At 38.0% G+C, this 26,175-nt stretch overlaps 1 protein-coding gene across 8 annotated transcripts in view; it reads left to right on the top strand.

The window, feature by feature from the left end:
- The window catches only part of MTFR1 (mitochondrial fission regulator 1), a 60,001-nt gene that overhangs the window by 5,456 nt on the left and 28,370 nt on the right, over window positions 1–26,175 (top strand). For 5 of the 8 annotated variants that reach the window (XR_015140803.1, XM_086336801.1, XM_086336804.1 and 2 more), the window contains exons 2-4: window positions 9,638–9,777; window positions 16,423–16,521; window positions 23,937–24,052. Coding sequence is in view for 6 of the 8 variants with exons in the window: in XM_086336801.1 (XP_086192927.1) it covers window positions 9,715–9,777; window positions 16,423–16,521; window positions 23,937–24,052 (278 nt within the window). In the remaining 2 variants the exon portion in view is untranslated. Of the gene's footprint in view, window positions 1–6,519; window positions 6,830–9,637; window positions 9,778–16,422; window positions 16,522–23,936; window positions 24,053–26,175 lie in introns of all 8 variants that reach the window. The other 3 variants (XR_015140804.1, XM_086336802.1, XM_086336805.1) reach the window with 2 other exon arrangements.

Here is a 26,175-nt window from a genome sequence, read left to right as displayed (position 1 = left end):
CAAACCAGGGATCGAACCTTTGTCTCCTGCACTGGCAGGCGATTCTTTACCTCTGAGCCACCAGGGAAGCTCAATACGCATTAAAAAAAAAAAAAAAAGCAAATAACATTCATCTACTGTCCCCGTGTCCTAAAAGAAAAAACATTTTCACACTAGAAACATAAGAAGGATATGTTCTCAAAGGACAGTAACTTTTTTTGGGGGGGTGGTGCCCTGCATAACTTGCGGGATCCTAGTTCCCCAACCAGGGATTGAACTGAGGGCACGACAGTGAAAACAGAGTTCTAACCTTTGGACTGCAAGGAATTCCCATCAAAATAAAGTACAGTAATTTTAAGTTGATTAAGTTTTTGTTTTTTACTTCATGGCCCTTGTTTTTCTTTTGCATCATTGTTTGTACCCAGAATGTAGATTGCCCTTTGGGGTACACTGATTTGGTTTACCTGACTTCTTAGTAAGTTTTCTGAAAAAAAGGAAACATTATTCCAGTAATTTGGCCAATCCAGTAACTAAGAATGTTCTGTTAATCTTTTTAGACTCCCAGTATAAAGTGGTCACACTCTTCTGTTACATTGTAAAGATAATTAAGTGGCCATTTCTGTGAATAGTTCACAAAGATCTTATAAAAATAAACTCCATGTACTCTTGTAATTTTTAAAGTTTTTAGCATTTTAAATTTACTGACAACTTTGTTATCCCTGCTAGCAGGTTTCTTGTGAAGCTATTGCTAATAACTTTTTTAAAAGTCATAACTATCTCAAAAACATACACTGCATTAGTTGAAACAATTTTATTTGATTTGATTGTGGGCTTCCCTAATAGCTTAGTTGGTAAAGAATTCCCCTGTATTGCAGGAGACCCTGGTTCCATTCCTGGGTCGGGAAGATCCGCTAGAGAAGAGATAGGTTACCCACTCCAGTATTCTTGGGCTTCCCTTGTGGCTCAGCTGGTAAAGAATCTGCCTGCAATGTGGGAGACCTGGTTTGATCCCTGGGTTGGGAAGATCCCCTGGATAAGGGAAAGGCTACCCACTCCAGTATTCTGGCCTGGAGAATTCCATCACTTCATGGGAAATAGATGGGGAAACAGTGGCTGACTTTATTTTTCCGGGCTCCAAAATCACTGCAGATGGTGATTGCAGCCATGAAATTAAAAGATGCTTACTCCTTGGAAGGAAAGTTATGACCAACCTAGGCAGCATATTAAAAAGAAGAGACATTACTTTGACAACAAAGGTCCGTCTAGTCAAGCCTATGGTTTTTCCAGTGGTCATGTATGGATGTGAGAGTTGGACTATAAAGAAAGCTGAGTGCCGAAGAATTGATGTTTTTAAACTGTGGTGTTGGAGAAGACTTGAGAGTCCCTTGGACTGCGAGGAGATCCAACCCATCCTAAAGGAGATCAGTCCTGGGTGTTCATTGGAAGGACTGATGTTGAAGCTGAAACTCCAATACTTTGGCCACCTGATGTGAAGAGCTGACTCTTTTGAAAAGACCCTGATGCTGGGAAAGATTGAGGGCAGGAGGAGAAGGGGATGACAGAGGATGAGATGGTTGGATGGCATCACCGACTCAATGGACATGGGTTTGGGTGAACTCCAGGAGTTGGTGATGGACAGAGAGGCCAGGCATGCTGCGGTTCATGGGGTCGCAAATAGTTGGACACGACTGAGCAACTAAACTGTACAGTCCATGGGAGTTGCAAAGAGTCGGACAAGACTGAGTGATTTTTCACTTTCACTTCACTTTTAATTGGTCTACCTGTGTGCTACTATATATTTTTGTAGTATTTGTGGAGGGAAAAGAAAGCCTGTTTTCAGTGTTTATCTATTTCTCATTCAGTTTTGATTTTCTCTTCTACCAGCTCTCATCCTCCCCCCAACCCCGCTGTAGTACTGCATTGTATTTCTATGTCTAGTCTAGCCAGAGTAGATTCTAAGCCTATACTATCATCATATAATTCTAGAAGTCAAATTTTACCCACACACACAGAACCAAACGAAACAAACCAATCAAAACAAAGTGCAGCCTGATTCTTAGCCATCTTTTTTAAACCTTTTTTATTGTGAAGTGTAACACACAGTGTAACACAGGAAGATGGATAAACATAAATAATACAGCTCAATATATGATCACAAAGCAAACATCCATGCAGTGACCACCCAGCTTAAGAACTAGAAAGTTGCCCACCCTCTGGAAAACTCCTTTTGCTGCCTTGCTCCTGTTACCCATCCCGTGCAAAGGTAACCACCATGGTAACACCCTACACTACGGGTTTGTTTTGCCTTTTATGATTTTCTGCATGCCTTTAAGAGCTATAGTGATGTCCCCTTTTTCATTCCTGTTACTAGTAACGTGTGCCTTTTCTCTCCTCAGTAAATCTCATTTAGAGGTCAGTTCTTTTTACTACTTTTATCAAAGCACCAACTGTTGGCTTGGTGATATTTCTCTGCCTTGATAGTTCTCTAATGCTTTCAAATAGTTAATTAAAAAAAATTTTTTTTTTTTTTTTTGTTCCACTAGTTTACTTGTTCTCAGCAGGAGGAGAATTTGTCTGAAATTAGCCTAGTTCACATATAAATAGAAGTAAAATTCCTCTTAAGATATCTGTTTACAATTGAGACAGTATAGAAAAGGCACCGGCTTGGGGCTTAGATGCCTTTCGTTTAATATTCAAGTATTAACTGAGCAACTGTTGTATTCTATATAGTTTGCTGAGTGCTGGGGTCTTATGATGAGTAAGCTAGTCTTTGCACTTGAGGTGATTAAAGTGCTGTGGAGGAGATAGGCAGTTTAGATACATTGTTTTAATGTGCTGTGTAGGAGAATACACACAGGAGGGCCCTAATACTGGTTGATCAGGAAAACCCTTTTGGAGGAGGTGAGAGCTAAACTGAAACAAAAGATTGGTAGAAGCTAGCAGTAGTCCAGGAAGCATGTTGAATTTCTAAGATTATCTATGGGACTGGATCAAAGATTAGATTATGAAAAATGCAGAGGATAGGGAAACAGCTCAAGTCCTAAGTACTTTGTATTGAGAATGGATAGAAAGGGATAGCAGAATCAGGGGAAAGGGTGGTGCACGTAATCTTGTTAGATTTTTTACAGTATACAGACTCAGAAGAGCAGGAGGAGCAGCAGAAATGGAATTTGATATATTTAGAAGGGAAATAGAACTGCTTGTAGGAAATGAAACAGAAAGAACAACTGGGGTGCCATTGTCTGAGGCAGGGGACACATTTAGGAGGAAAATTAACATGTTCAGTTTTTGCTTTCTTTGGTTTGAAAGAAAATGGGAGAAACAGGAAGGTAGCATGTGATTGCCGTTAACAGGAAAAAGAATCCACGTAATACAGGGTATAGCTGATGTCATGAGACCTGTGAGTGGAGGGGTGGGTATGATCTTGAGCACTTGGTTGGAAGGAGGTACAGGAGAGAGTGGGCGAACAGGTTTAGGGGGACAGAACAGGTGTGGATACAGAGATGCTGCGCTTGCGGCATGTGGAGTGTGAGGTCATTGAGGGATTTCCTGTCAGATGACTTTTCTTATTTGAATAGTAAGTTTGGTCATCTGAGAAATGACGGAGCTAGAATTAGAGAGATTTGGGGAGCGTGGAGAATGCTAGAAATAGCTGCCCTGGAGAATGGAGGAGGGGAAGAGCAGGAAAGTAAGACTGCCCTGACTGCGTCCCTGAGTCATGTCCGACTCTTTGTGACCCCGTGAACTGTAGCCCGCCAGGCTCCTCTGTTCATGGAATTCTCCAGGCAAGATTACTGGCATGTGTAGCCATGCCCTCCTCCAGGGGATCTTCCCTACCCAGGGATGGAACCCAGGTCTCCCACATTGCTGGCGAATTCTTTACTGTCTGAGCCACCAGGGAAGCCTGTGAATACTGGAGTGGATAGCCTATCCCTTCTCCAGGGCATCTTCCTCAACCAGGAATTGAACCAGAGTCTCCTGCATTGCAGGCGGATTCTTTACCAGCCAAGCTACCAGGGAAGGCCTAGTTGAAACTAGAGGTAGTACATTTGTAGCAACTTCAAGATGTGAGATTTAGTCATTTTCCTACAGCCCAATTTCGTAAGTGTAGGCTGGTGTGCTTACCAAGTTCTGGCTTGCTGAAGAAACAAAACGGTAGAAAAAGGGACTGAAAATACTAGAAAGCAATGGTTCAGATGTGGGGCTGCATGAGGCGGAAGAAAGTGAAGGTGGGAAGGGATTGACTAGGATGACCGCAAGTTCAGGGGAGGGAGACTGAAGGTCTCCATATGGTGCAAGGAGTGTCTGAGTGAAAGCTGTGATATTTGGATTTTGTAACTTCTAGATTTTGTTTTTAAATGAAAAGTAAAACATGCTTTGTAGCATTGTTCTAAGCAGCACAAACCATACAAAGAAAAAATTCTCCCTGCTCTGGCCAATTTTAATAGCCTGATGTAAAGCTGGTTGGGTGGTGCTGAATTCTCTTAACATTTGCTTGTGTGTGAAGCTTTTGATTTCGTCATCAAATCTGAATGAGTCTTGCTGGATAGAGTATTCTTGGTTGTAGTTTCTTCCCTTTCATCATTTTGAATATACTGTGCCATTCCCTTCTGGCTTGTAGAGTTTTTGTTGACAAATCAGCTGATAACCTTAAGGGAGTTCCCTTGTATTAATATGTTATTTGTCATTTTTTCCTTGTTCCTTCTATCTTTGTCTTTAGTTTTTGTCAGTTTAATTACTGTGTCTTGATGTGTTCCTCCTTGGTGATTATCCTGCCTGGGACTCTCAATAAAACTTGAATCCAATTGTCTGCTGAGAGGTGGGGCTGCACTCCCTCCCTGTTAGTTTGGCCTGAAGCAACCCAGCCCTAGAGTCTATAGGCTCTGTGATAGGGCCAATGGGCACGTCCCAGAACTGCTCCTGCCAGTGCCTCTGTCCCTGCTGTGGGCCGCTGCCACCTCACATTTCTGCAGGAGACCCTTTAGCACAGTAGGTGGGTCTGGTTCGGTCTCCTGTGGGTCACTGCTCCTTTCCCCTGGGTCCTGGTACACACAAGATTTTGTGTGTGCCCTCCAAGAGTGGAGTCTGTTTCCCCCAGTCTTGTAGAAGTCCCACAGTCAAATCCTGCTGGCCTTCAAGGTCAGGTACCCCGGGGATTTCCAATCCCTTTGTCAGATCTCCTGGCGGGGAAGCCTGATGGGAGGCTCAGAACCTTCACGTCAGGGGGAGAACTTCTTTGGTGTTATGGTTCCCTCGTTTTGTGAGTCACTCACCTGGTGGGTATGGGATTTGATTTTATCATGATTGTGCCCCTGCTCCTGTCTTGTTGCAGCTTCTCCTTTGTCTTTGAACGCGGGGTATCCTTTTTTTGGTTGGTTCCAGCTCCTCTGTCGATAGTTGTTCAACAGCTATATCCGTGCTCTTGCAGGAGATGAGGGCACGTCCTTCTACTCTGCCATCTCGAATCAATCTCTCTCAATAGTTTGATGTACATCTTTCTATAAATGAAAAGGTTGAAGATTTTTGTCTTTTACAGAAATGAAATCATAGTATATTACTCTCCTGTATCATACTATCAAGTCATTACATAGACTGTAACTCACTTTTTATAGATGCATAAAGCTTTGTAATATGCATATACTGTAATTAACAGGTGTTTTATTGATGAACATTTAAAATTGATCCTAGTTTTGTGAATAGAAGAAGCACTGCAGAAAATACTTTTATGTTCTCTATGTGTAATGCTTTTATTTCTGCAAAAAATTCCTGAAAGTTAAGTAATTTAATCAAAAGCTATATGTGTTTTTAAAACTTTTATTTGAGGCGTAACTTACATTATGAAAAGTATGTAAGTGTGCAGCATCTTGATAAGCATTCCCAGAGTAAGCACATCCAACTGTCTGTCTGTTGAGAAACACAGCTTGGCCAGCATCCACTGAAATCCTGCAGTCAGGCCTACTATCAGTCACTACCTCTGTCTCCACAACAGTTAGGAAAAAAACTTTGAAAAAGAATTCACAATGTGTGATTAGCTTGCTTTTAGTTTTACCTGTCTTAGATCTTTATGTAAATAGACTCAAACAGTGGTGTATTGGATGCATTATTGTAAATATTATAACCACTCAGCAGTGGCAAGAATATGTGTTTATGATGTACTAGTGCTGATGAGTCCAGAGTGCAGAGTTCCATTTAGGGAAGGGCTTGGAGAAGAGAGGACTCAGGACTCATAGTTGAGTGATGGGGAATGCTCGAGCGCCCTTAAGTCAGTCCTCATGAGGAACAGAGGGTGGTCAAGCAGTGCTTCCTAAGGAGAGCTGCTTTTGCTTGTTTCTTAAATGAAGGCACTATTTGCACACAGCAAAATTCACTCCTTTTGGTAGATTTCTTTGAACACAGTCATGTAACCACCACCACAATCAAGATATAGACTATGTGCATTTTTCCAAAGCTTGCCTTGTGCCCTATTGTAGTTGTTACAGTGGAGTTGTTCCTCCACTGACAGTCCCTGGTGACCCCTGATCTGTTCTGTTGTCTCTTTAGTTTTGCCTTTGAGGGAGAGTTTTGAAAAGAACTTAACAGCAGTAATTCAGAGATGGTTGGATAGCATCACCGACTCAATGGACATAAGTTTGAACAAACTCTGGGAGATGGTGAAGGACAGGGAAGCCTGGCGTGCTGCAGTCCTTGGGGTCGCAAAGAGTTGGACATGACTGAGCAACTAAACCACTACCACCACCACCACAAAGAGCAGTGACTGATTGGAAACAGCCTGGATGTAAAGTGAGCGAGAATAAGCAAGTACTGGACCCTTTGACACAGCATTCTACAAGGAGAGCCGAGTTTCAGTTCGGTGAGGGAGGAAACACTTACCTTCATTCAAACAGGCTTCCAGAGAGCACAGTGGAGGGGTCTGGAGTAAACGGTAGCTGGAGGAGGCCCCCACCTATGTGACCTCTTTTCCATGTTTTCTGATTAACATCCTTGTTGAACATTCCCCTTATTGAAAATTCCTTTTATTTTTTTGGTGACAGTATCTCTCACATTTTTCGTTACCTCTTTTGCATATTTTTTCGCACTGACCTTTGCTTGATCTTCAGGTATTTCCTGAGATGTCTATCCTGGCTTCATTTCTTACTCTGTATGAGTTAGCCCATTCACTCTTAGGTTACATTTTCTAAGCCATGCTTCCTAATCTTCATCTGTAGTGCAGACTCTCTTCCTCACAAGAATAATTTTTTAAAAACTTTTCACTTAAAAAATGAGCAAAAAAACTTCTCAATGGAAGGTATCAAAATATGCCCCCCAAACCTGTGAAGAACCCCCTACTAAAATTAAAAAGACTGACAGTACCAAGTATTGACCATTGACAATACGAGGGATTGTTGAACAGCTAGAGCTCGTTTATTTATCTGCTTTGGAGAGTGTAATTGGTATAACAACCTCAGAAAACTTAGTTTCTATTAAAGATTTAGCTATGTATCTGTATATATTATGATCTAGCAATCTTACTCCTGGGTATAAACTCAAGAGAAATTAGTTCTTATGTGTACCTTGCTATGTTATGTGCATGAATTGTTTCAGCAACTTTATTTGTAACAGCTAAAAATGGAAACAACCCAAATGTTCACAAACAGTAAATCATGTAACACAACATTGTAAATTAACTATATACTTCAAAAAAATAAAACAAAAACCCCTAGTAAATTGGGTAAGTAAATTGTGGTAGAGTATCATAGCAAAATACTGCACATCAGTGAAAAAGAGCTGTGATTCCCAAATCATGGGAATGAATCTCACAGGCAACGTTGAGTGAAAGAAGTCAGACCCAAAAAAGTACGTACAGCCTGCAGATGTGATAGACTGCAAAAGTTAGAGTACTATTTAGATGGATGAAGCGTGGATATTGACTGGGTGGAGGCTCACAGGAGCTCTTGGCATTCTTTAAGTGTTTTATATTTTAGTTTGGATGGAGGTTCTACAGGTTTATACCTGGACACACTGAAAATTTGTGCACTTTTCTGTGTAAGTTATAGCTCAGTTTCTAAAAAAAGCGGTAAGGGGAATTCCCTGGCCATCCAGTGGTTAGGACTTGGCGCTTTACTGCTGAGGACTCAAGTTCAATCCCTGGTTAGGGAACTAAGATCCCACAAGCCTTGAGGCATGGCCAAAAAAAAAAAAAACCAGAAAACGGTGATAGGTTTTCAAATCCTACATAAAACCATCCTTTTTCTCTGATCAGTTTTTTTTTTTGGCCAGTCATCTCCATTGTTTTTGGCCCTCTGTACTTTTTATTCCCATTACCTCTCAGAGTATTCATTCTTATAAGCAATTATAGATGCTGGTAATATTAAAATATATTAATATCTCACCACTGTTGTAGTTGTGACCGCTCCTTAGTTACCAGTAAATTGTATGTTCCTGTTAGTGCTTTCTCTTTCATTACATACTTTGATCTGTCATTAGAGCTGGTCTCCTTCTAGTTCATGTTTCACCCAGCGTCTGGCATATTTATGGCATCTTTATTCTACCCCACCCCCCTCCATTCTTTATAATTGTTCATCAAGTTCTTTTCAAAGTGTAGGCCACAAATTTTATTTCTGGTCCACAAGAGGATAAACTTATATCAGAATGTGAATCAAATATATCACAAAGTACAGTTTTTTTTAAAGGCTTCCTTGAGAAGAAAGCAGCACATTGCTTTATAGTCTGGTGTATAGTCCTTGTCACTTTGGAGACCAGCCCTTCCAGTAAACTGGTTTATGCCACATAAGTTCATAATTGTGTCAGATACACAGTATATTGATGAGGAAGGGAGGAGGATGAGTAGCAGGGTCATAGCGCCAGTGAGTGTGGAAGAACTTTGTCTTTTTTTTTTTTTGACCTTCTGGCATCTGAAGTCCTGCCTTATATTTATGGAATTCTTTATGATTTTGGTGGAAGGTAGAATCTGCTTCTCACTATAGCCAGGTGCGTGCTCAGTCTCTCAGTCATGTCCGACTCTGTGACCTCATGGATTCTAGCCTGCCAGGCTCCTCTGTCCATGGAATTTCCCAGGCAAGAAAGAATACTGGAGCAGGTTGCCATTTCTGACTCCAGGGGATCTTCCTGACCCAGGGATCAAACCCACGTCTCCTGCCAGGCAGATTCTTTACCACTGCACCACCTGGGAAACCCTGTAGCCAGGTAGATTTGACCAAACAAATGCCACTAGTAGGAGAGCAACTCAGGAGCCAGTGAGACAGAGAAGGGGGACCTGGGAGCTTCTGTTCCGTCAGTAGTCACAGTAGCAACTGCAGAGGTGTCTCCCAAGACACTTTTGCTGTGATTTTGGATGTCTTTGCTGGTTATGTAGCCTCTCAGTTTCTTCTAAGGTTGTTATCTACTGGGTGTCTTTCCATAAATATATTTTCTGCTTAAGTCAGCCACAATAGGTTTTCATCACTTTCAACATAGAACCCTGAATGGAAAAGTTAAAAAACAGAAAAACAATTGTAATACTAGTTTATATAAAGCTGATCTCAAGCAAAAAATTTTTTTAATTACACACACAAAGATTTAAGATGTTGTAGACTAGACTGACTTTGTGAGACATGTTGTAGACAGTAAAGATTCTAAATAATAATAATTTCACTTTAGTATTTGCATTTTCAAATTTCAGCATGCTTTATGGACCATGTGCTGCTATGTATGCCTGAAGTACTTGAAATGCAAATTTGGAGAGATTTTGCCATCTAAATGCTTGGCTGGATTAAACGCCTAATTAGGATGATTTTTCAACAGGTTGGAAGCATGCAATCGGTGAGTGCTCAAAATTCATTTTTAAAATCCGGATGTTGATAATTTTTTTCTGGGAAAAATGAATCTATGTATGGCCAACATATGTACTGTTTAATTTGCTTGCTATATAGATCATGGAAGTGAATCTTTATCCAGCATCCTATGGGATGGGTTACATCGAAAATTTACCCAATATTCATGTAACTGTTAAAAGCAATGAATTTGTTATTAGTGAGGAAAAGGCTTTAATACATATATATATATAAATCACTGAATAAAATGTTTGACTAATGCTTGACAACTCAGTGTTGTAGAACTGTTAACATTGAAATATTGAATGCTTTTATAATGTGGTTTATCACACAACTGTTTACAATAAAAGTCATGTCTGCTACAGATACAAAGAAAAAATTAGTGTAATATGGTTATTCTATGCCAAAGATGCTCTAATCTTAACATTTAAAAAATATATTCTACTGATACATAATTTTTTTTCAGACCCAGTGTAAAATTATTAGAACAATAGTTGTACCAAGCATATTTTGTGGAATACATATCATTTTCAAATGTGGTGTTATTGGTGACATGGAATTAAGCTGTTTTCTTAAAAGATAGAGGCAAGTTACATAATTTGAGTATACTTTTAATTGCATTGCTTTTATGTTTTGGTTTTATTTTGTGTCTCTTTATGTTGAGAAGGTTGAACTTTTATTCCCCCAAGCTCCCAAAGTTAAATGTTTTCTATGGAGATAAAAAGCAAAGAACCAAATAAAATTACCCTTTTTTATAGTTGCATAATTTTGAGATTATCATCTTGAGGATAAGCAATGGGAAAATGGTTTGTAAAGTTAATACTTTCATCTTTTTCAGTTACATCTTCTCACAATTCCTATTTCACTTAGGGCCGCTATACCACCTTTCTTGTTTGCTGCTTACCACTATTTGGCTACCTGGGGCAGATGAACATTTCAGTACTGACAGCAAGAGAATTTCTTTTCCATTCGAAAAGTCAGGAAGCTTTTGTTGCTAATGAGTCCCCCAACATGAAGCTTTACAGTTTGTGATTCCTTTTCCTTTGCAGTTTTAGTAAGAAGTGTAGTTTAGTGGAAAGATCATGTAGGTCTTGGACGCACACACACCTCAGTCTGAAATGTATTTCTGCCAGTTACTTTCTTCATCTGCAGAGTACAGATGGGAAGAACTGCTGCTGCACAGTGAGCCTGTGGGTTAAATGGCAGGGTATGTACAATGCCTGCCAGTGGCTTGTATGGAGCGTAGGTATAGTCAGTGATAGTGAACTTCCTACCATTTTGCTCTGTCATCCTCCTGCCCCCGCCCGAAGTCGGGCAATGTGACCAGGGCTGATTGAGGCCAAAGTGCAGAATTTTGTTTCAGGAACAGATAACATGCTTTACTTGGTTTAATTTGCTTATTTAGCTTTATTCATTTTGAACTCTAAAACGGGTGCCTTTCATCAAAGAATGGACCAGGTAAGAGAGCATTCATTTGCTCCCAATATTGTAATAAAAACTGACAGCCCTTTTTACTAATGGCAGATGGAAATACCATTTTTTTTTTAATGTAACATATGATCATCACTTTTAACCAGTTAACTGAGTCTATATAAAAATAAATTTTCTCCTAACATGAAGCAGTGTGAACCTTTGGAGTTATTTTCTATCTTTGTTTCCTAAATCTCTCAGCCTGCTACCTAGGAGTAGTCTGAAAAGCAAAAAAAAAAAAAAAAAAATATCAACCACTTTTTAGTTCCATTTTTCAGTGATAAAATATGTATTTCTCACTGGTTAGATATACAAATGAACTCAGTACTGTGTTTGAATGTATTCAAGAACAAAAACTGCTTTCATCCTTTACGTATTTTTATCTGCCTAAAAAAAAGTGCAAGTGAGATCAGGATTTTATTTTTGGTGATGATAACCTATTTGTATTTTATCACACAAATCAGCGCCATCATAATAGCTATCATTCATTGGCTTAGTATACCCAGTTCTTTTAGGCATATTATCTGTGTTCACTAGGACAATGATTTGTTTTTTAAACAGATGAGGAACCTGAAATTCAAGAGTGTTTAACTGAGTTGTCTAAAGTTACCTGACTAATAAGTGGCCGAGCTATAAAATGAATCCAATTCTGATTCCAAAATCCTTTTTTTAGTGTACTTTACTACCTCTTATAGTAGGGGAAATGACAGTATTTATTAAATAATACAAACTTAAATCTTTTATCTCATTTAATGCTCATAGGCATGAGGTCCCCATTTTATAGATGAGGAAAGGGAAATATAGAGGGATCAATGACTTGCCAGCTTTAAACAGACAATAAGTGGTAGTGCCTACTTTTATTTTTTTATTTATTTTAATCTTGGCTTTTAAAGCCAGTCCTACATGTTGCTGAGGCCTCTCTGTTTTCTCTTCATTGCCTTCCATTTGGCCTCAACATTTGTTTGACTTTAAAACTATATACAGCTGACCCTTGAACAATGTGTATTTAAACTGCTCACATCCATTGATATGCAGATGTTTTTCAGTAGTCAGTACTACAGTACTCCAGGATCCATGGTTGGTTGAATCCGGGGATGTGAAACTGTGGATATGGGGGCAACTGTAAAGTTACTTGTGGATTTTGTCGGGAAAGTGGGGCAGTGCTTGGTGCCCCCAACCTCAGTGTTGTTCAGGGGTCTGCTGTACTCACATTTGTCCACACTTTCTTCTCAGTGTATTATTACTATATTTTTGCCCTTAAGTAAAAGTGTTTTTAAACTAGAGAAAGCAAGCTATGAATCTAATGTGATTCTGGTTAATCTCAGTATTTTACGTTGAAAAGTTATAGCAAATATCTAATTTGAATTAGTAATGTATTTCCAGTAATACTTGAGAATTGTACCCTTGTTTTCCTCTTGTGCTTTGGAGGAAGCGTGTGAATGTGGCTAGGAGTTTAGATAAGGAGGAAGAGAACTGAGGCAAAGGTTATCTTCAGTTGGGGAGTTCAAAATTGTTACCGAATTTCATCTTCATATCTTTACTTCTTTCTCCCCAACACACACTCTGGTTCCTGTGGAATTAAGAATTTATACCTTGTTGGGTCCTAGACTCCCTAAAAATTTGATTAATAGTATGACCCTTCTTCCCAGAAAAATGTTGTGTATGCACACAATTTTGCATATAATTTCAGAGATATGGGAACCTCAGAATAAGAACCTTGGGTTAGTATTACATAGTTTTTCTAGAGAAAAAAAAATTTATTTAGAATTAGGTTTATACTTTCTCTTGCTAAGTGGTGACTCTCAAATAGAAATACAGATTAAACTAGTCTATAACAAACGAATTAACATATAAAGCTTGAGAGCAGTTGTCATAATGAGATAGATGACAGCTTCGGATTCCAGCCTCACACTTCAGCACTGTGACAATAGCATGGCACACTGAAAAAAGAACAGATAGCTTTCCTGTTGTCATCCTCCTGCCTTGCTGTCATCACTTTCAAACTCTGTTGCTACATGTTATGGACTGTCATTACTAGACTCAGATACGCAAGCACCCCCCTCCCGATTCATTATTACATTATTTATCAGTAGTTCTTATGAATAAAGCAAAACATTTTATTTAATAATTCCATTCATTTAATTATTCCTTAATGGAATTGAATTCTTGTTTCTTAATGAAATGGAATTGTCTAGTAATGACAGTTTTCTCCCTGACCTCTCTCTAACATCTGAAAATATTAACGACAGTTTATCTTTAGAGGAAGCCTTTCCTTCTCCAAACAAGTATCCTGACAAGCCAGTTCAGCAACCGGTTAGGACAGGAGATGCGCTTGGGCCGTGCAGCCTCCCATCATGCACAGATGGTGACTTTCCATACCATCTGTTCATTATTTCTTCACAGCCGTTTACGACTTTGCCCCCTCCATGAGGACTGAATAGAAAAAAATAGTCAGACCTAGTTTTAGAGTTCCTGGAAGTTAGCTGCTCCTTCGTCTAACTTTTTCTTCAATCCAGTAAAGTTTACGGCTCCTCCTCTTTCTGAATATCCCAGTCACTAGCTCATTTAGACCCTTGCTTCGTATTTTTTGGTGCTAAATGCTATGCAGTTCACAAGTAACAGAAGAACCACATTATGTTAGTCCACTATGTATACTTAAAGAAATAATCACGTAAAGCAGTCTGTTCTTTTACTTTCCTTAACTTTGTACAAAAATCCTAAATAGTCTACTCATTCCTTACAAGTAAAAACTGAGTCTTTGGCCACCTTCTTTTGTGGAAGGCACCTGCTAAGTCTTTCCTTCTGATATTAAGCAAATGGGAAGATAGTAGTTGAAACGTAGTCCTGAAGCATGCATACCAAGGAAAGCTAAAAGCTGGCAGAAATCTTAGTTCCTGACCTTGGCAAGTCCTTTCTGAACTTTTCTTTGTGAGCTTTTTTGTCCTCTCCATCTGCAGGTAAGATCTTTGCTTACTGGAGGGACGAAAGGTTTCACATTAGGCTGTGTAACTGTCACATTATGATGCATAAATAGTGTTCTACTTGTACATCATAGAGTTTTCACTTGTGGCTAAATAGAAGACATCAGAAATGGTTGACTGGTGTAGTTACTATTGCCCTATGGATTTTTTTTTTCTTTAAAGATCTATGTCTATTAACGTGTATAAGGTAAAGAGTTTGCTTGAATACTGTCCATTTTAGAATTACTTGTCCTTATTTTTTCTTGGCCTCTTATTCTTCCCTTTTTCCTCTGGTCAGGTGATCTTCCTGCTGTTAGTTCTCATGTGTTATTAATACTATTCATGTGATGATCCTCTGTATGATCATTGGTGTGGATAATTTCCTTTCCTCAACTCCACGTAATTCCCTTCTAAGCTTCACATAGCTTCCTCTCTTGTATCCTTTGTTTAATGTTCTTATTTCAGTATTGATGTCTTTCCACTGACCAGTTTTCCAATCTATATCATCCTTTTCTATTTCTTAAAAAATATTTGTGTCTCTAAAGCAGGAGTTAATATAATTTTTGTTGGTTGAAGTGTTAGGCTATTAGTACTTTCCAGAACTCTCCCAGGTAAAATCATCAGTGTAACGTTGAACATTGTTTTTAATGCATTAAAAAAAACAATTGAAGTATAGTTAATCTGCAGTGTTGTGTGAGCTTCACATGTACAGCAGGGTGATTCAGTTAAACATATATAGGAAAATATCTGTTCTTTTTCAGATTCTTTTTCATTATAGGTTATTGCAAGATGTTGAATATAGTTCCCTGTGCTGCACACAGGGTCCTTGTTATTTTTCTGAAACTTTGAACATATTGATGATGACAATTACATGGGCTGGGGCAGATGCCAGAGGTATATATACCCCATGATCCTCACATTGACTCATACTGTTAACCTTAAATTGGATTTGATTGCTAAAATATGAGATCAGACTGCCTCTCTGTTTGTTTTACAAGTTATACGTGCTTTTAAAATGGTCTAGAGGTCTGGTTAGGATTATGGGCGGAAGCCATAGCTCTTTACACGAACACTGCTTGATCAAACTGTAATTCCATTCTTCAGATTAGAATGGGCATGGAGTAACTTTAAAAAGGGGTCAATGTTCATGGCCCAGAATACATTATTTATGCTAGGATATAATTGAATATTTAAGTTGAATGAATTAAGTAAATAGTCACGTCATTCTCCCTCTTGTCTTTTAAAATTGCTTTTTAATAGCATACTACCTCTCTTTACCTCTTCTGTCCAGGCTTTCAGGTATAGCACTGAAAACAGATGGATAGTTTTTCTCTTTAAGGAAAGAGCATATACTTGGGGCGAAGTTTCAAGGTACATGTTGTAATGATTTAACATTTAACATGCATTTTTTGTTTGCTTTTTGCTTTGGAGGTTTATGTTTGTTTTTGCTTTAAGCGTAGCATAATGTCCTCTGTATTATGATTTCATCTGAAAAGTTCTGCTCATTAGGGTTATCACAACCCATTTAGTACCTTTGTATAAATTAGGAAAAGGTACCTTTCCCCCTAGACAGGGCCTCATGAGAAAATGTAGTACAACTGGATTTTGGCCCCCACTCACCCTTGGCCAGGCCTTCTTGTATAAGCGAACAAAATGAAGCATCATGCATGGTACAAATTCAGATTCTGAACTTTGTACTGATTTGCATTTGTTTTGAAAGCCTATTGTAACAAAAGCAGCTTGTAGTTTTGAGAGACTTATACATATATAAAATTCTAAAAATAAAGCAGAGGAGATAAAATAGCTTCCTTTGCAGAATAGTATGGAAGCGTAATGAAAATAGATGAGTTTTTATTCCAAATATGATATTTTACAATTACTCGTAGTTCTTTTTTTGGGGTGGGGGCATGCCAGCTTGTGGGATCAGATCTCTGACCAGGGGTTGAACCTCTAAGCAACTCCCACTAATTGTTCTTTACATTTTTATATGATGCCTCACATTAAGCTTTACTGCATTAATAATAGCCTGCTATATATATTATTACATTTTTAATTGAAAAATATCAGCTCATTTCCTGTAACATAGAGCATTCTGATTCCATAATTAATGTGTCAGCTTGTCATGCAATTAATTGTCTGATGCTTTTGTATGAACAGTTCTGTAAGTCTTGTCATTGAACTTTTGGTCTTTCCTTCTTCCTCAGGTTCTTTGGTCTGGGAAGCCATATGGGTCATCTCGGAGTATTGTAAGGAAAATTGGTACCAATTTATCTCTGATCCAGTGTCCAAGAGTTCAGTTTCAGGTACTGTATTTTATATATTTCAGATTTTATATTAATATGTTCCTTGGTAATATAAATAGGCAAGGCAGCTTTAAAAGTACTTTTTGAACCTCTCCTCCCATTGATGCCACTATCAATAAAATAAGAGGATAAAAACCATAGTAAAGTCTTTCTAATTTTAGTTCCTCTGTGAAGTGATTATTTAAGCTCTTTAAGACATTTATCCTTAAGAATACATATTTGAAGACTTAGAAGCATATAGTAAGCCAAGCAGTTAATTCCCAGGTGACCTTGAACATTGTCTTCTAGCACCAAATCAGGAACCACTCACCTCGTTGCCTGGATATAAAGGTTATATTTTTTTGATCTGGGCTTTTGTTCCTTACTGTTGTTTTAGTGTTAGACATGTATCACATAGCTTTGTTCTTGTTTTTCAGTAATTCTCTACAACAGTAATAAGACAAAACCTTTCAGTTCAACATTTAAGTATAATATAAAGTTCAGCAGATATTTATACCAATTTTAAATAATAGATTAGCATGTGAAATGTGGAAGATATATATTTAATTAATAATTCAGAAGCGCTCTTGTGAGCTTACTAGATATGATGTCTTACTTAAAAATTATTTCTCCTTGTAGAGACAGTTAACAGTCTGTTCCTCAGTAAGTGGTAGAAATTATCATTTGTTCAGATTGACTAGCAAGGTTGGTCATTATTGTGCCCACTAGCAGATTGACTGGCAAAACCTTTGTGCATCAGTCTAGACATTGACAAGTTGGAACTTCCAGAAGTAATTTTTATCAAATGATACAAAATGATAAATTTTATCAAGTTAAAAAAAATTAAAATGGAGAAACCTATGGTAGTAATTCTGTCAAGCACAATATCTGAGAATTCAGTTCAGTTAGACACCAATTGCTGATTGCTTTATTTGCCAGTTTCCTTCAAATAACTATTGTGTTAACCAAGACTTACTTTCTTCTGATTGCACTATTCATTTAATTCTATTTATCAATCTGCTTAACCTAGTTGCAGGAGAATTTGATTCAGCATTTGTGTTCGCTGCCGTCTATGGGGTCGCATAGAGTCGGACACAACTGAAGCGACTCAGCAGTAGCAGCAGCAGCTAGATGTGAATGAAAGCAATGAAGATAATATAGCATTTTCTGGTAGCAGCCCAAATCTGCCTTGACAGTCAGTGGACTGAGTTACTAGGGCCAAGTTCATTTTCTTGGAAGGAGCCTCTTTCTCAATGTTATTAGTTAGCTTAGAAGGGTCTGAGCAGAAAAAGAATTTTAGGTTTAGTACAGGAGCTACATTTGAAAAGAGATTAACATAAGGAGAGAGGAATAAGGTATGAGAAATACTGGTGACCTACTTGAGAGTGTAGTAGAAAACAAGACATTTGTTTAAAGTGAGATTTTTGCTTCTAGGCAGCTTTGTAGCGCTGCTGCTTTTCAGATTCAAAGTCAATCTTAAAGTGTTTTATCTGCTAGTTAGATAATTTGTCTGGTATTTTTCCTCTGTATCCTCTGGTATTTTTGTTTTGTTTTAACTAAGTCTATCAGAAATTTTAAAAAATGGAGAATCTTTGAAAAATATAAGGGATGCAGTTCAGAGTAATAACATTGACAACATTTTTGCTATTCTTCTGGCTAAGTGGGGGTTTGATTGATATGGAATATGTTTGGACTGTCTAGGACTCCAACATGACTATAGGAAGTCTGAAACTGGGAAGCCACCATTAGACCCAAGGAGAGCAGACCCCATTATGGGGCCCTGTTTAGGAGACAAAAGTTGAAATAGATTAAACATGAGAATGAAGCATTCATGGGTCAATTCAGAAGGAGTAGTCAAAGCCAGTTCTTTGTTGTCCTGGGTGATTTCAGTGTCCTTGGAAACACAGTTTCATATTTTCTTTACTTCCTCTGCTCTTGTTGGCTTTCACTTCTATTCCTTCCCTTGTACGCACACTCACAGGCGGCACCTCAACCGTGTCACCCTCACAGCAGTTTTCACCTCTGAACTCTTAGGCCTCAGTATGTTCCTTCTAGATCATACCATCTCTTCACTGTTGTCAGATGACCCATTATCTGGACAAGTAAGACTCTCACATAAACGAGGGGCAAGCCAGGAATGTTACTTTGTGATGTGAGGGTTAGGATATCTAACTCTGAGTATCATAACTGGTACATAATTAGTGCACAGTAAAAGTATGCCAGTGGTGGGATTTTATCGTTATTGCCACCTTACAGCAGAATAGCAAATTAAACTTATTTGGCTCACTAAATGAACTCTGTGATTTTACAAATTTGATTTCTGTATATTTATAGGGTCACAGTTCAGAACATAGATCAACATGTTTATTTACACCTGAATCCAGTTAATGGTCACAGGGAATATTGTGCTGGTAATAAAAATGAGATAATGAATGTAAAAAAGCATGTAAAAGCACTCAATATATTTTTGCTATATTGTTTGTTGGAATGGGGTTCAGAGGTTTTGATTTACAGTGGTTCTCAATACTAGGTGCATATTTAAATCACCAGGAGCTTTAAAAAATAAGCATGCTTGGGCTCCACCCTCAAGGCTCCACCCCCACCCCCAACAAAAACACTTAACAGGGCTTATAAAGAATATAGATGTCATCCAAAGCTTACTAAATCTGAATTTCATATATTTGACTTTCTTTCATACATTTGTTTTTTAAAAACCTCTTCAGGAGCTTTTGCAGTGGGGTTGAGGACTTCATTTACAGGTTGTGTTTTCATATTTTGCTGAAGAAAGTTTAAAGCAGTAACATGCCTATCTGTTGGCAAATATGAAAGTAATCACTAAAGCACCTTTAGGGTCATTTTTATAAATTTAAAATTTTCTGAGTTTAACACATGGAATTTAAGTGTGGCTTATTGGGGGTAATAAATAAATACTACACTTAAAAAACCTAAGGCAACAAAAAAGTGATCTTGCATGCTATCAGATAAAGGGATGGGTGGGAACTTGGCCCTGTGCTATAGGAGTTTGAATCCCTGCTCTGCAACCTGCAGACCTCTGGGTAATTTTACCTGGACTACCTCTTTTTTTTCCTGTGGAAACCCTGCCCCAGGCTAGTTTCTGGGATGGCTAAGAGTGATTGTTGGAATTGGTGGAGAAGGGAATGTTCTGTAACTAAACAAGTGTAAGATTCTCACTACAATTCTCACACTAAGTCTGGAAGGAAAACAACCACCTGCCACATGGCATTTAGCAGATAAACGTGAGATCCATGTATTATGTTAGGTATTGTTGGTCAGTGATGAACCAAACAGTCATGATCTTCACCCTTACTGGGATATAGTTCAGGGGAGAGATATTAAACAAGGAAGTAAGCTGATAAATGTTCCAAGGAATATAATCAATCTGATTTCAGTATTGACTATCTGGTGATGTCCATGTATAGAGTCATCTCCTGTGTTATTGGAAGAGGGTGTTCGTTATGACCATTGGATTCTCTTGGCAAAACTCTGTTAGCCTATGCCCTGCTTAATTTTGTATCTAAGGCCAAACTTTCCTGTTACTCCAGGTATCTCTTGATTTCCTACTTTTGCATTCCAATCTCCTGTGATGAAAAGGACATCTTTTTTTGGTGTTTGCTCTAGGAAGCTTTGTAGATCTTCATAGAATCATTCAACTTCAATTTCCTCGTCTTTATTGGTTGGGGCATAGACTTGGATTATTGTGATGTTGAATAGTTTGCCTTGGGAAATGAACCAAGATCATTCTGTCATTTTCAGATTGCACCCAAGTACTGCATTTTGGACTCTTGTTGACTTTGAGGGCTATTCCATTGCCTCTAAGGGATTCTTGCCCACAGTAGTACATATAATGGTCATCTGTATTAAATTTGCTGATTTCTGTCCATTTTACCTTGATTCATGAACCTAACAGTCCAGGTTCCTATGCAATGTTGTTCTTTACAGCACTGGACTTTACTTTCAGCACCAGACACATCCACAACTGGGCATCATTCTGCTTTGGCTCAGCCTCTTCATTCTTTCTGGAGCTATTTCTCTGTTCTTCCCCAGTAGCATATTGGATACCTGCCGACCTGGGGGGCTCATCTTTCAGTGTCCTATCTTTTTGCCTTTTCATACTGTTGATGGGGTTCTCAAGGCAAGAATACTAAAGTGGTTTGCCATTCCCTTCTCCAGTGGACCACTTTTTATCAGGCCATGACTAGCAGGGACCTGCCCTTCAGCATTATCCATAACTTTCTGATAATCCGCGGTATGCTAGCATGAAATGTCATACTGTGTGCGATGTCCATTTCTTGATATTAATATTTTTGCTATAAGATGGCCGTTAAGGATAACGAAATCAAGATTACACGTGTTATGTGTATAAATTTGGTAGCCTGGCATAGTAATTTGGAGCCCAGCTCTGTAAATAACATTTATGATATTTTATTCTTTCTCAGTAATTGACTTCTTAGAGACTTGTTTCTCCACTGGGGATACTGTTACTTACCTTCTTGGGTTATTTTGAGAGATACACATTTCTCTCGCTCTTGACTCTCAGGTCTTTTTTCCTTCTCCCTATTTTCCCTCACCTTCCTCCCTCCCCCATTCTAGGTGTGTCATGAATAGAAAGTGTTAATAAATGCTCAGTTTTGTTTTTTTTTTTAAGTGACCACATCATTCAGCAGTGTTAGTGCCTACATTTCAGCTAGAGTATTTGTTGTTCTTTACACAGGCATGCCCTGTGACCTATTGGTGTCACTATATTAAAATGTAGAAATTCTGCTTTTAATATTTTAACTATGACAGGAATTGGTAGAAAAAGAGAAATAATTAAATCTACAAATAAAAAAGCTAGATGTTGTTATCAATATTTTACAGTATTGCTTTGAAGAATACATGTTTTGCATTTAGCTATAAACAACTGGTGGTAAAATAGACTGAGTATATTTACTGTTACACCGTTTTTGGCAAGAAACAGAGAATCCTGGTTCCTGGGACCAGTGTGTTTATTTTATGAAAAGTCCCATGAGGACATGCTGAGTTCTTCTAATATTTTAAGCATTTCAATACTTTATATTTTTCTTTTATGTATTTTATTTAATAAATCAGTTTCTTTAGTATAGTTTTACATTATCAGGATGTTTTAAATCACCTAAAGTTACTTTGGTAAAATTCTTGAAATATAATTGAATCTTGGATAATTTAAATTGTATCAAATGTTGATTTGAATTTCTTAAGATTAGTAAAAAATACAGTGCTACTAAATCTTGCTCTGAATGAAATGCTTTTCATACTTTCTGAAAAGACTTTGGATACTGATAACACTAATTTTAAATTGTATAATCCCCTTGATTTTGAAAAAGAACAGTTTTCTATCTCTTCACTGTTGTTGTTTTGTTTTTCCCCCTACTAACAATAGCTGTGATAGGACAGGACCTTGCTGGAACCGTCAGTAAGTTGACCTTTACTTTTCAAACTTCCCATCAGTCATCCATGCATGTCAGTAGTGGCGTCTACATCACACTTGCTAGAAGTCCGTGCCCTCAGACCCCGTGCCTATGCAGACCTCACCTGCACTAGCACTTTACTGAGTGAATTGCCCTCGTCATTTCACGCTTATGCTACTGAATGCACATTTCAGCAACAGCGGAAGAGGCCTTTTAAAAAAAGATTAGTATTACTGTTTTTTCAGTTTTATTTTTTAGTATGAGTTTGGTTTCCCCAGGGACTTTGTTAGGCTTTTTTGGTGGCATAAATCACTGTTATAATCTAGATATGTAACTTAAATACTTAAACTGCTTTATTTTGTGGGGCAGGATGTCAACTAGAAATGATACAGATATTATTAATTCTGGAGTTGGTGCTTGACAGTGTCATTAACATTTTCATTTCATTGAGTACATGTTGCAGACATATTAATTCAGTCATTACATTTAATCAGTGTTTAATAAGATTACAAACTAAGTCCATGGAATAATCTTTTTTTAAAAAGTTTGTGCAAAAAGCATCATTTCATGTTTAATATATGAAGTATTACAGATGTAAAATTGAGAAGTATTGTATAATCTTTACATTATAAAATGACAAGCTGTCACAAAACTTATATTTTTGAGTATTCTTAGAAAAGTATCATTTTGCTTCCTTTTATGAACAAAACTATCTGAGACGAAAACAGCAATTTTTTTAACCTTTATGGGGAGAGAAGAAGTCTTCAGGTCAAAACTCGATTTATCATAAATATACCTTTCTTCCTACCAACTAGTAACTGTATTAGAACAAAATTTATTTTCTAAACAAAGAATTACGTAACCAAACTGATCTTCATAAACTAGCACCTAAAGGTATTTAAAATTTTTAACCATATTAGTATTATGTGTGTGTATGGTATATTTTACAGTTGAGGAAGAAGTATTAATTCAGTGTAGCTTCCAAAAGCTTCATCTGCAATGATAGTAAGAAGGTTCAAACTAAGAATGGGTTACAGTAGAGACTTTCTGATAAACATGTAAATGTGTAAATCTCTCTCTGGCTTTTTAAGCTTTTTTACTTCAATTAAGTCCGCATATTCTTTTTTATTTAAACCCTATAGGAAGTATCATATTAATCTGATAACTATTTTTAAATTATTCATTGGCCTTTTGGCTTTGAGGCATTATTCCATAAAAAAATTAAATTTAATTCTTTTTCCAGTTTTTTCAAGGTAAATTAAAAAGTCTGCATTTTCTTTATTTAAAGCCTAGAGGAAATACTATGTTAATCTGATAACTATTTAAAATTATTATTCATTGGCCTTCTGGCTTTGAGGCTATTCATATTACAAAACTTTAAGTTCTTTTTCCATGTTTTGAAGGTAAATTTCAGAACTTGCATGCTTTTTCTTTGTTATATTTATTTCAGAATATTCTGTTCCTTCATCTCTGTGTTTAAGGTTTGGTAGGGAAGTCTACTGCTATTTGTATTTTCAGTTCTTTAGTTAATACTTTTATTTAAAAATCAAGAGATTTAATGACATTTAAAAATGTATTTTCATTGTTATAACAGCAATATCAATTAAAAAATATTGCCAGATTTAGCACAAAGCAAGGTCGCTTGTTTATTCTTGTTGCTATACTTTTTACTACATCTCTTCAGAAAAGAATTGATTCTAAAAATTTTCTTAAGTGTTTGAAGATGAACAGAGGTATTTTTTTTTTAGTTTCATTTGACCTATAAAATAAAAATTGAATAAGTTAAATTCTAATTCAGAGATTGCATATATTATTAAACAATAGTATGACATAAATAAAGGTCCCTTTTGTGGAGACCTTCAGTGGAAATGTGAGAAACTGCCTGTGTGTTTGTAATGCTAGAGCTGAAGCTTTTCCTTTAGGAAATTAAATGTTTCATGCTACCATTTTGGTGCCAGATGAAGAATTTTCCATATTTGTAACTTACAGCTGACCAGCCCTACAACAGAATGGAGCTCTAGCCCCTCGGGAGAGGATGCAGTGGTGTCTTTTGCTGATGTGGGATGGGTAGCTGAAGAAGAAGGAGAGTGTTCAACAAGACAAAGGTTAGTTTGGGTGGCTAATAAGCCTGAGATGCAGTATTCATTATTTTAAGATGATACGTTTGCAGTATTTCCTTATTTTTAAACTTAAAACTTTTTTAAAACTTGTTTTAGTTGCAGCACACGGATCTTTTATTTGTGGTATTTGAACACTTATTTGCAGCATGTGGAGTCTATTCATAGTTCCCTCTTGTTGTTGTTCAGTCCCTAACTCATGTCCAGCTCTTTGTGACAGAGCACGCCAGGCTCCTCTGTCCTTCACTGTCTCCCAGAGTTTGCTCAGATTCATGTCCGCTGAGTCAGTGATGCTGTCTAACCATCTCATTCTCTGCTGCCCCCTTCTCCTTTTGCCTTTAATCTTTCCCAGCATCAGGGTCTTTTCCAGTGAGTCCGCTCTTCGCATCGGGGCAAAGTATTGGAGCTTCAACCTCAGCACCAGTCTTCCCAATGAATATTCAGGGTTGATTTCCTTTAGGATTGACTGGTTTAATCTCCTTGATCTCCAAGGGACTTTCATGAGTCTTCTCCAGCACCACAGTTTGAAAGTATCAGTTCTTCAGTGCTCAGCCATCTTCATGGTCCAATTCTCGCATCCATACATGACTACTGGAAAAACCATAGCTTTGACTAAGACAGACCATTGTCCGCAAAGTGATGTCTCTGCTTTTTAGTATGCTGTCTAGGTTTGTCATAACTGTCCTCCCAAGGAGCAAAAGTCTTCTAATTTCATGGCTGCAGTCACCATCCATAGTGATTTTGGAGCCCAAGAGGATAAAATCTATGACTTCTTCCATTTTTCCCCTTTTATTTGCCATGAAGTGATAGAACTGGATCCCATGATCTTAGGTTTTTTAATGTTGAATTTCAAGCCAGCTTTTTCACTCTCCTCTTTCACCCTCAAGAGGTTCTTTAGTTCCTCTTTACTTTCTGCCATTAAGAGTGGTATTATCTGCATTCCTTGCCCAGCGATCAAACCCAGGTCCCCTACAGTGGAAGCACAGAGTCCCAGCCACTGGACCACCGGGGAAGTCCCTGCAGTATTTCCTTTTATTAGCCTAATATGATCTCTAGTAATTCAGTTCTCTTTTTGGTCCTTTTTTTTCGGGGGGTGGAGGGGGCGGTGGGTTGTCATCTTTTCTGTTCATTTTAAGGACTCAGCTAGTATTTGTAAAGTTCTTAGAGACATATAACTGTTCTAGGTCCTTAAGAATTAGAGAATTCCTTGCCCTTCAGAAGTTTACATTCTAAAATGAAACCAGAGAGACCTTATCATAAATGTGTTTAGATAAGTAGAGTAAATATAATGGTCTTATTAGAGCAAAGGCATCACTGTGGATCATATTCGGAGAAGGCAATGGTACCCCACTCCAGTACTCTTGCCTGGAAAATCCCATGGGCGGAGGAGCCTGGTAGGCTGCAGTCCATGGGGTCGCGAAGAGTCGGACACGACTGAGCGACTTCATTTTCACTTTTCACATTCATGCATTGGAGAAGGAAATGGCAACCCACTCCAGTGTTCTTGCCTGGAGAATCCCAGGGACAGGGGAGCCTGGTGGGCTGCCGTCTATGGGGTCGCACAGAGTCAGACACGCTGAAGTGACTTAGCAGGTAGCAGGTAGATCATATTAGAAGATTTGTATGTATAGTCAGGATGAGTTTTGATTCAAAGGAGATAGTGTAAGAGAAATGCTTTCATTGATTTCATAGAGCCTGAATCAATTATTGACTTCTGTTCAATCTAATAAACACTTATTCAACTCTTCATTCTTATTAGATATCAAGGATACAGAGATAAAGTAAGACACAGTCGTGGCTTTCCAGGAATACTTGGAAATATTTGCTAGAGGAGATTACAAAAAGAAATCAATAATGGCAATACTGGAAAGACTACTAAATAAATACAGTAGGCCACTGGGGATGGGAGGTTCAGCAGGACTTCTCAGGGAGGGGATGCCAGAGCTGAGTGCTGAGGTGCAATAGGAGCCATCCAACTGGGAAGGCTGTATTACAGGGAAAGGAAACATGAATAAAGGTACTCATCAGGAGCCCACGTGGCATGTTCAGGAAACTCCAAATGGCTCTGTGAGGCTAGAGAGTAGCAGAGAAGGGTAAGCTGTAGGAGATGA

The sequence above is a fragment of the Bos grunniens genome, chromosome 14 (genome assembly GCF_055505025.1).
Source record: "Bos grunniens cultivar Pamir isolate PY7600 chromosome 14, Bosgru_T2T1.0, whole genome shotgun sequence".
In the NCBI taxonomy this organism is placed as follows: Eukaryota; Metazoa; Chordata; class Mammalia; order Artiodactyla; family Bovidae; genus Bos; species Bos grunniens.
This window is presented reverse-complemented; position numbering and strand designations above follow the sequence as displayed.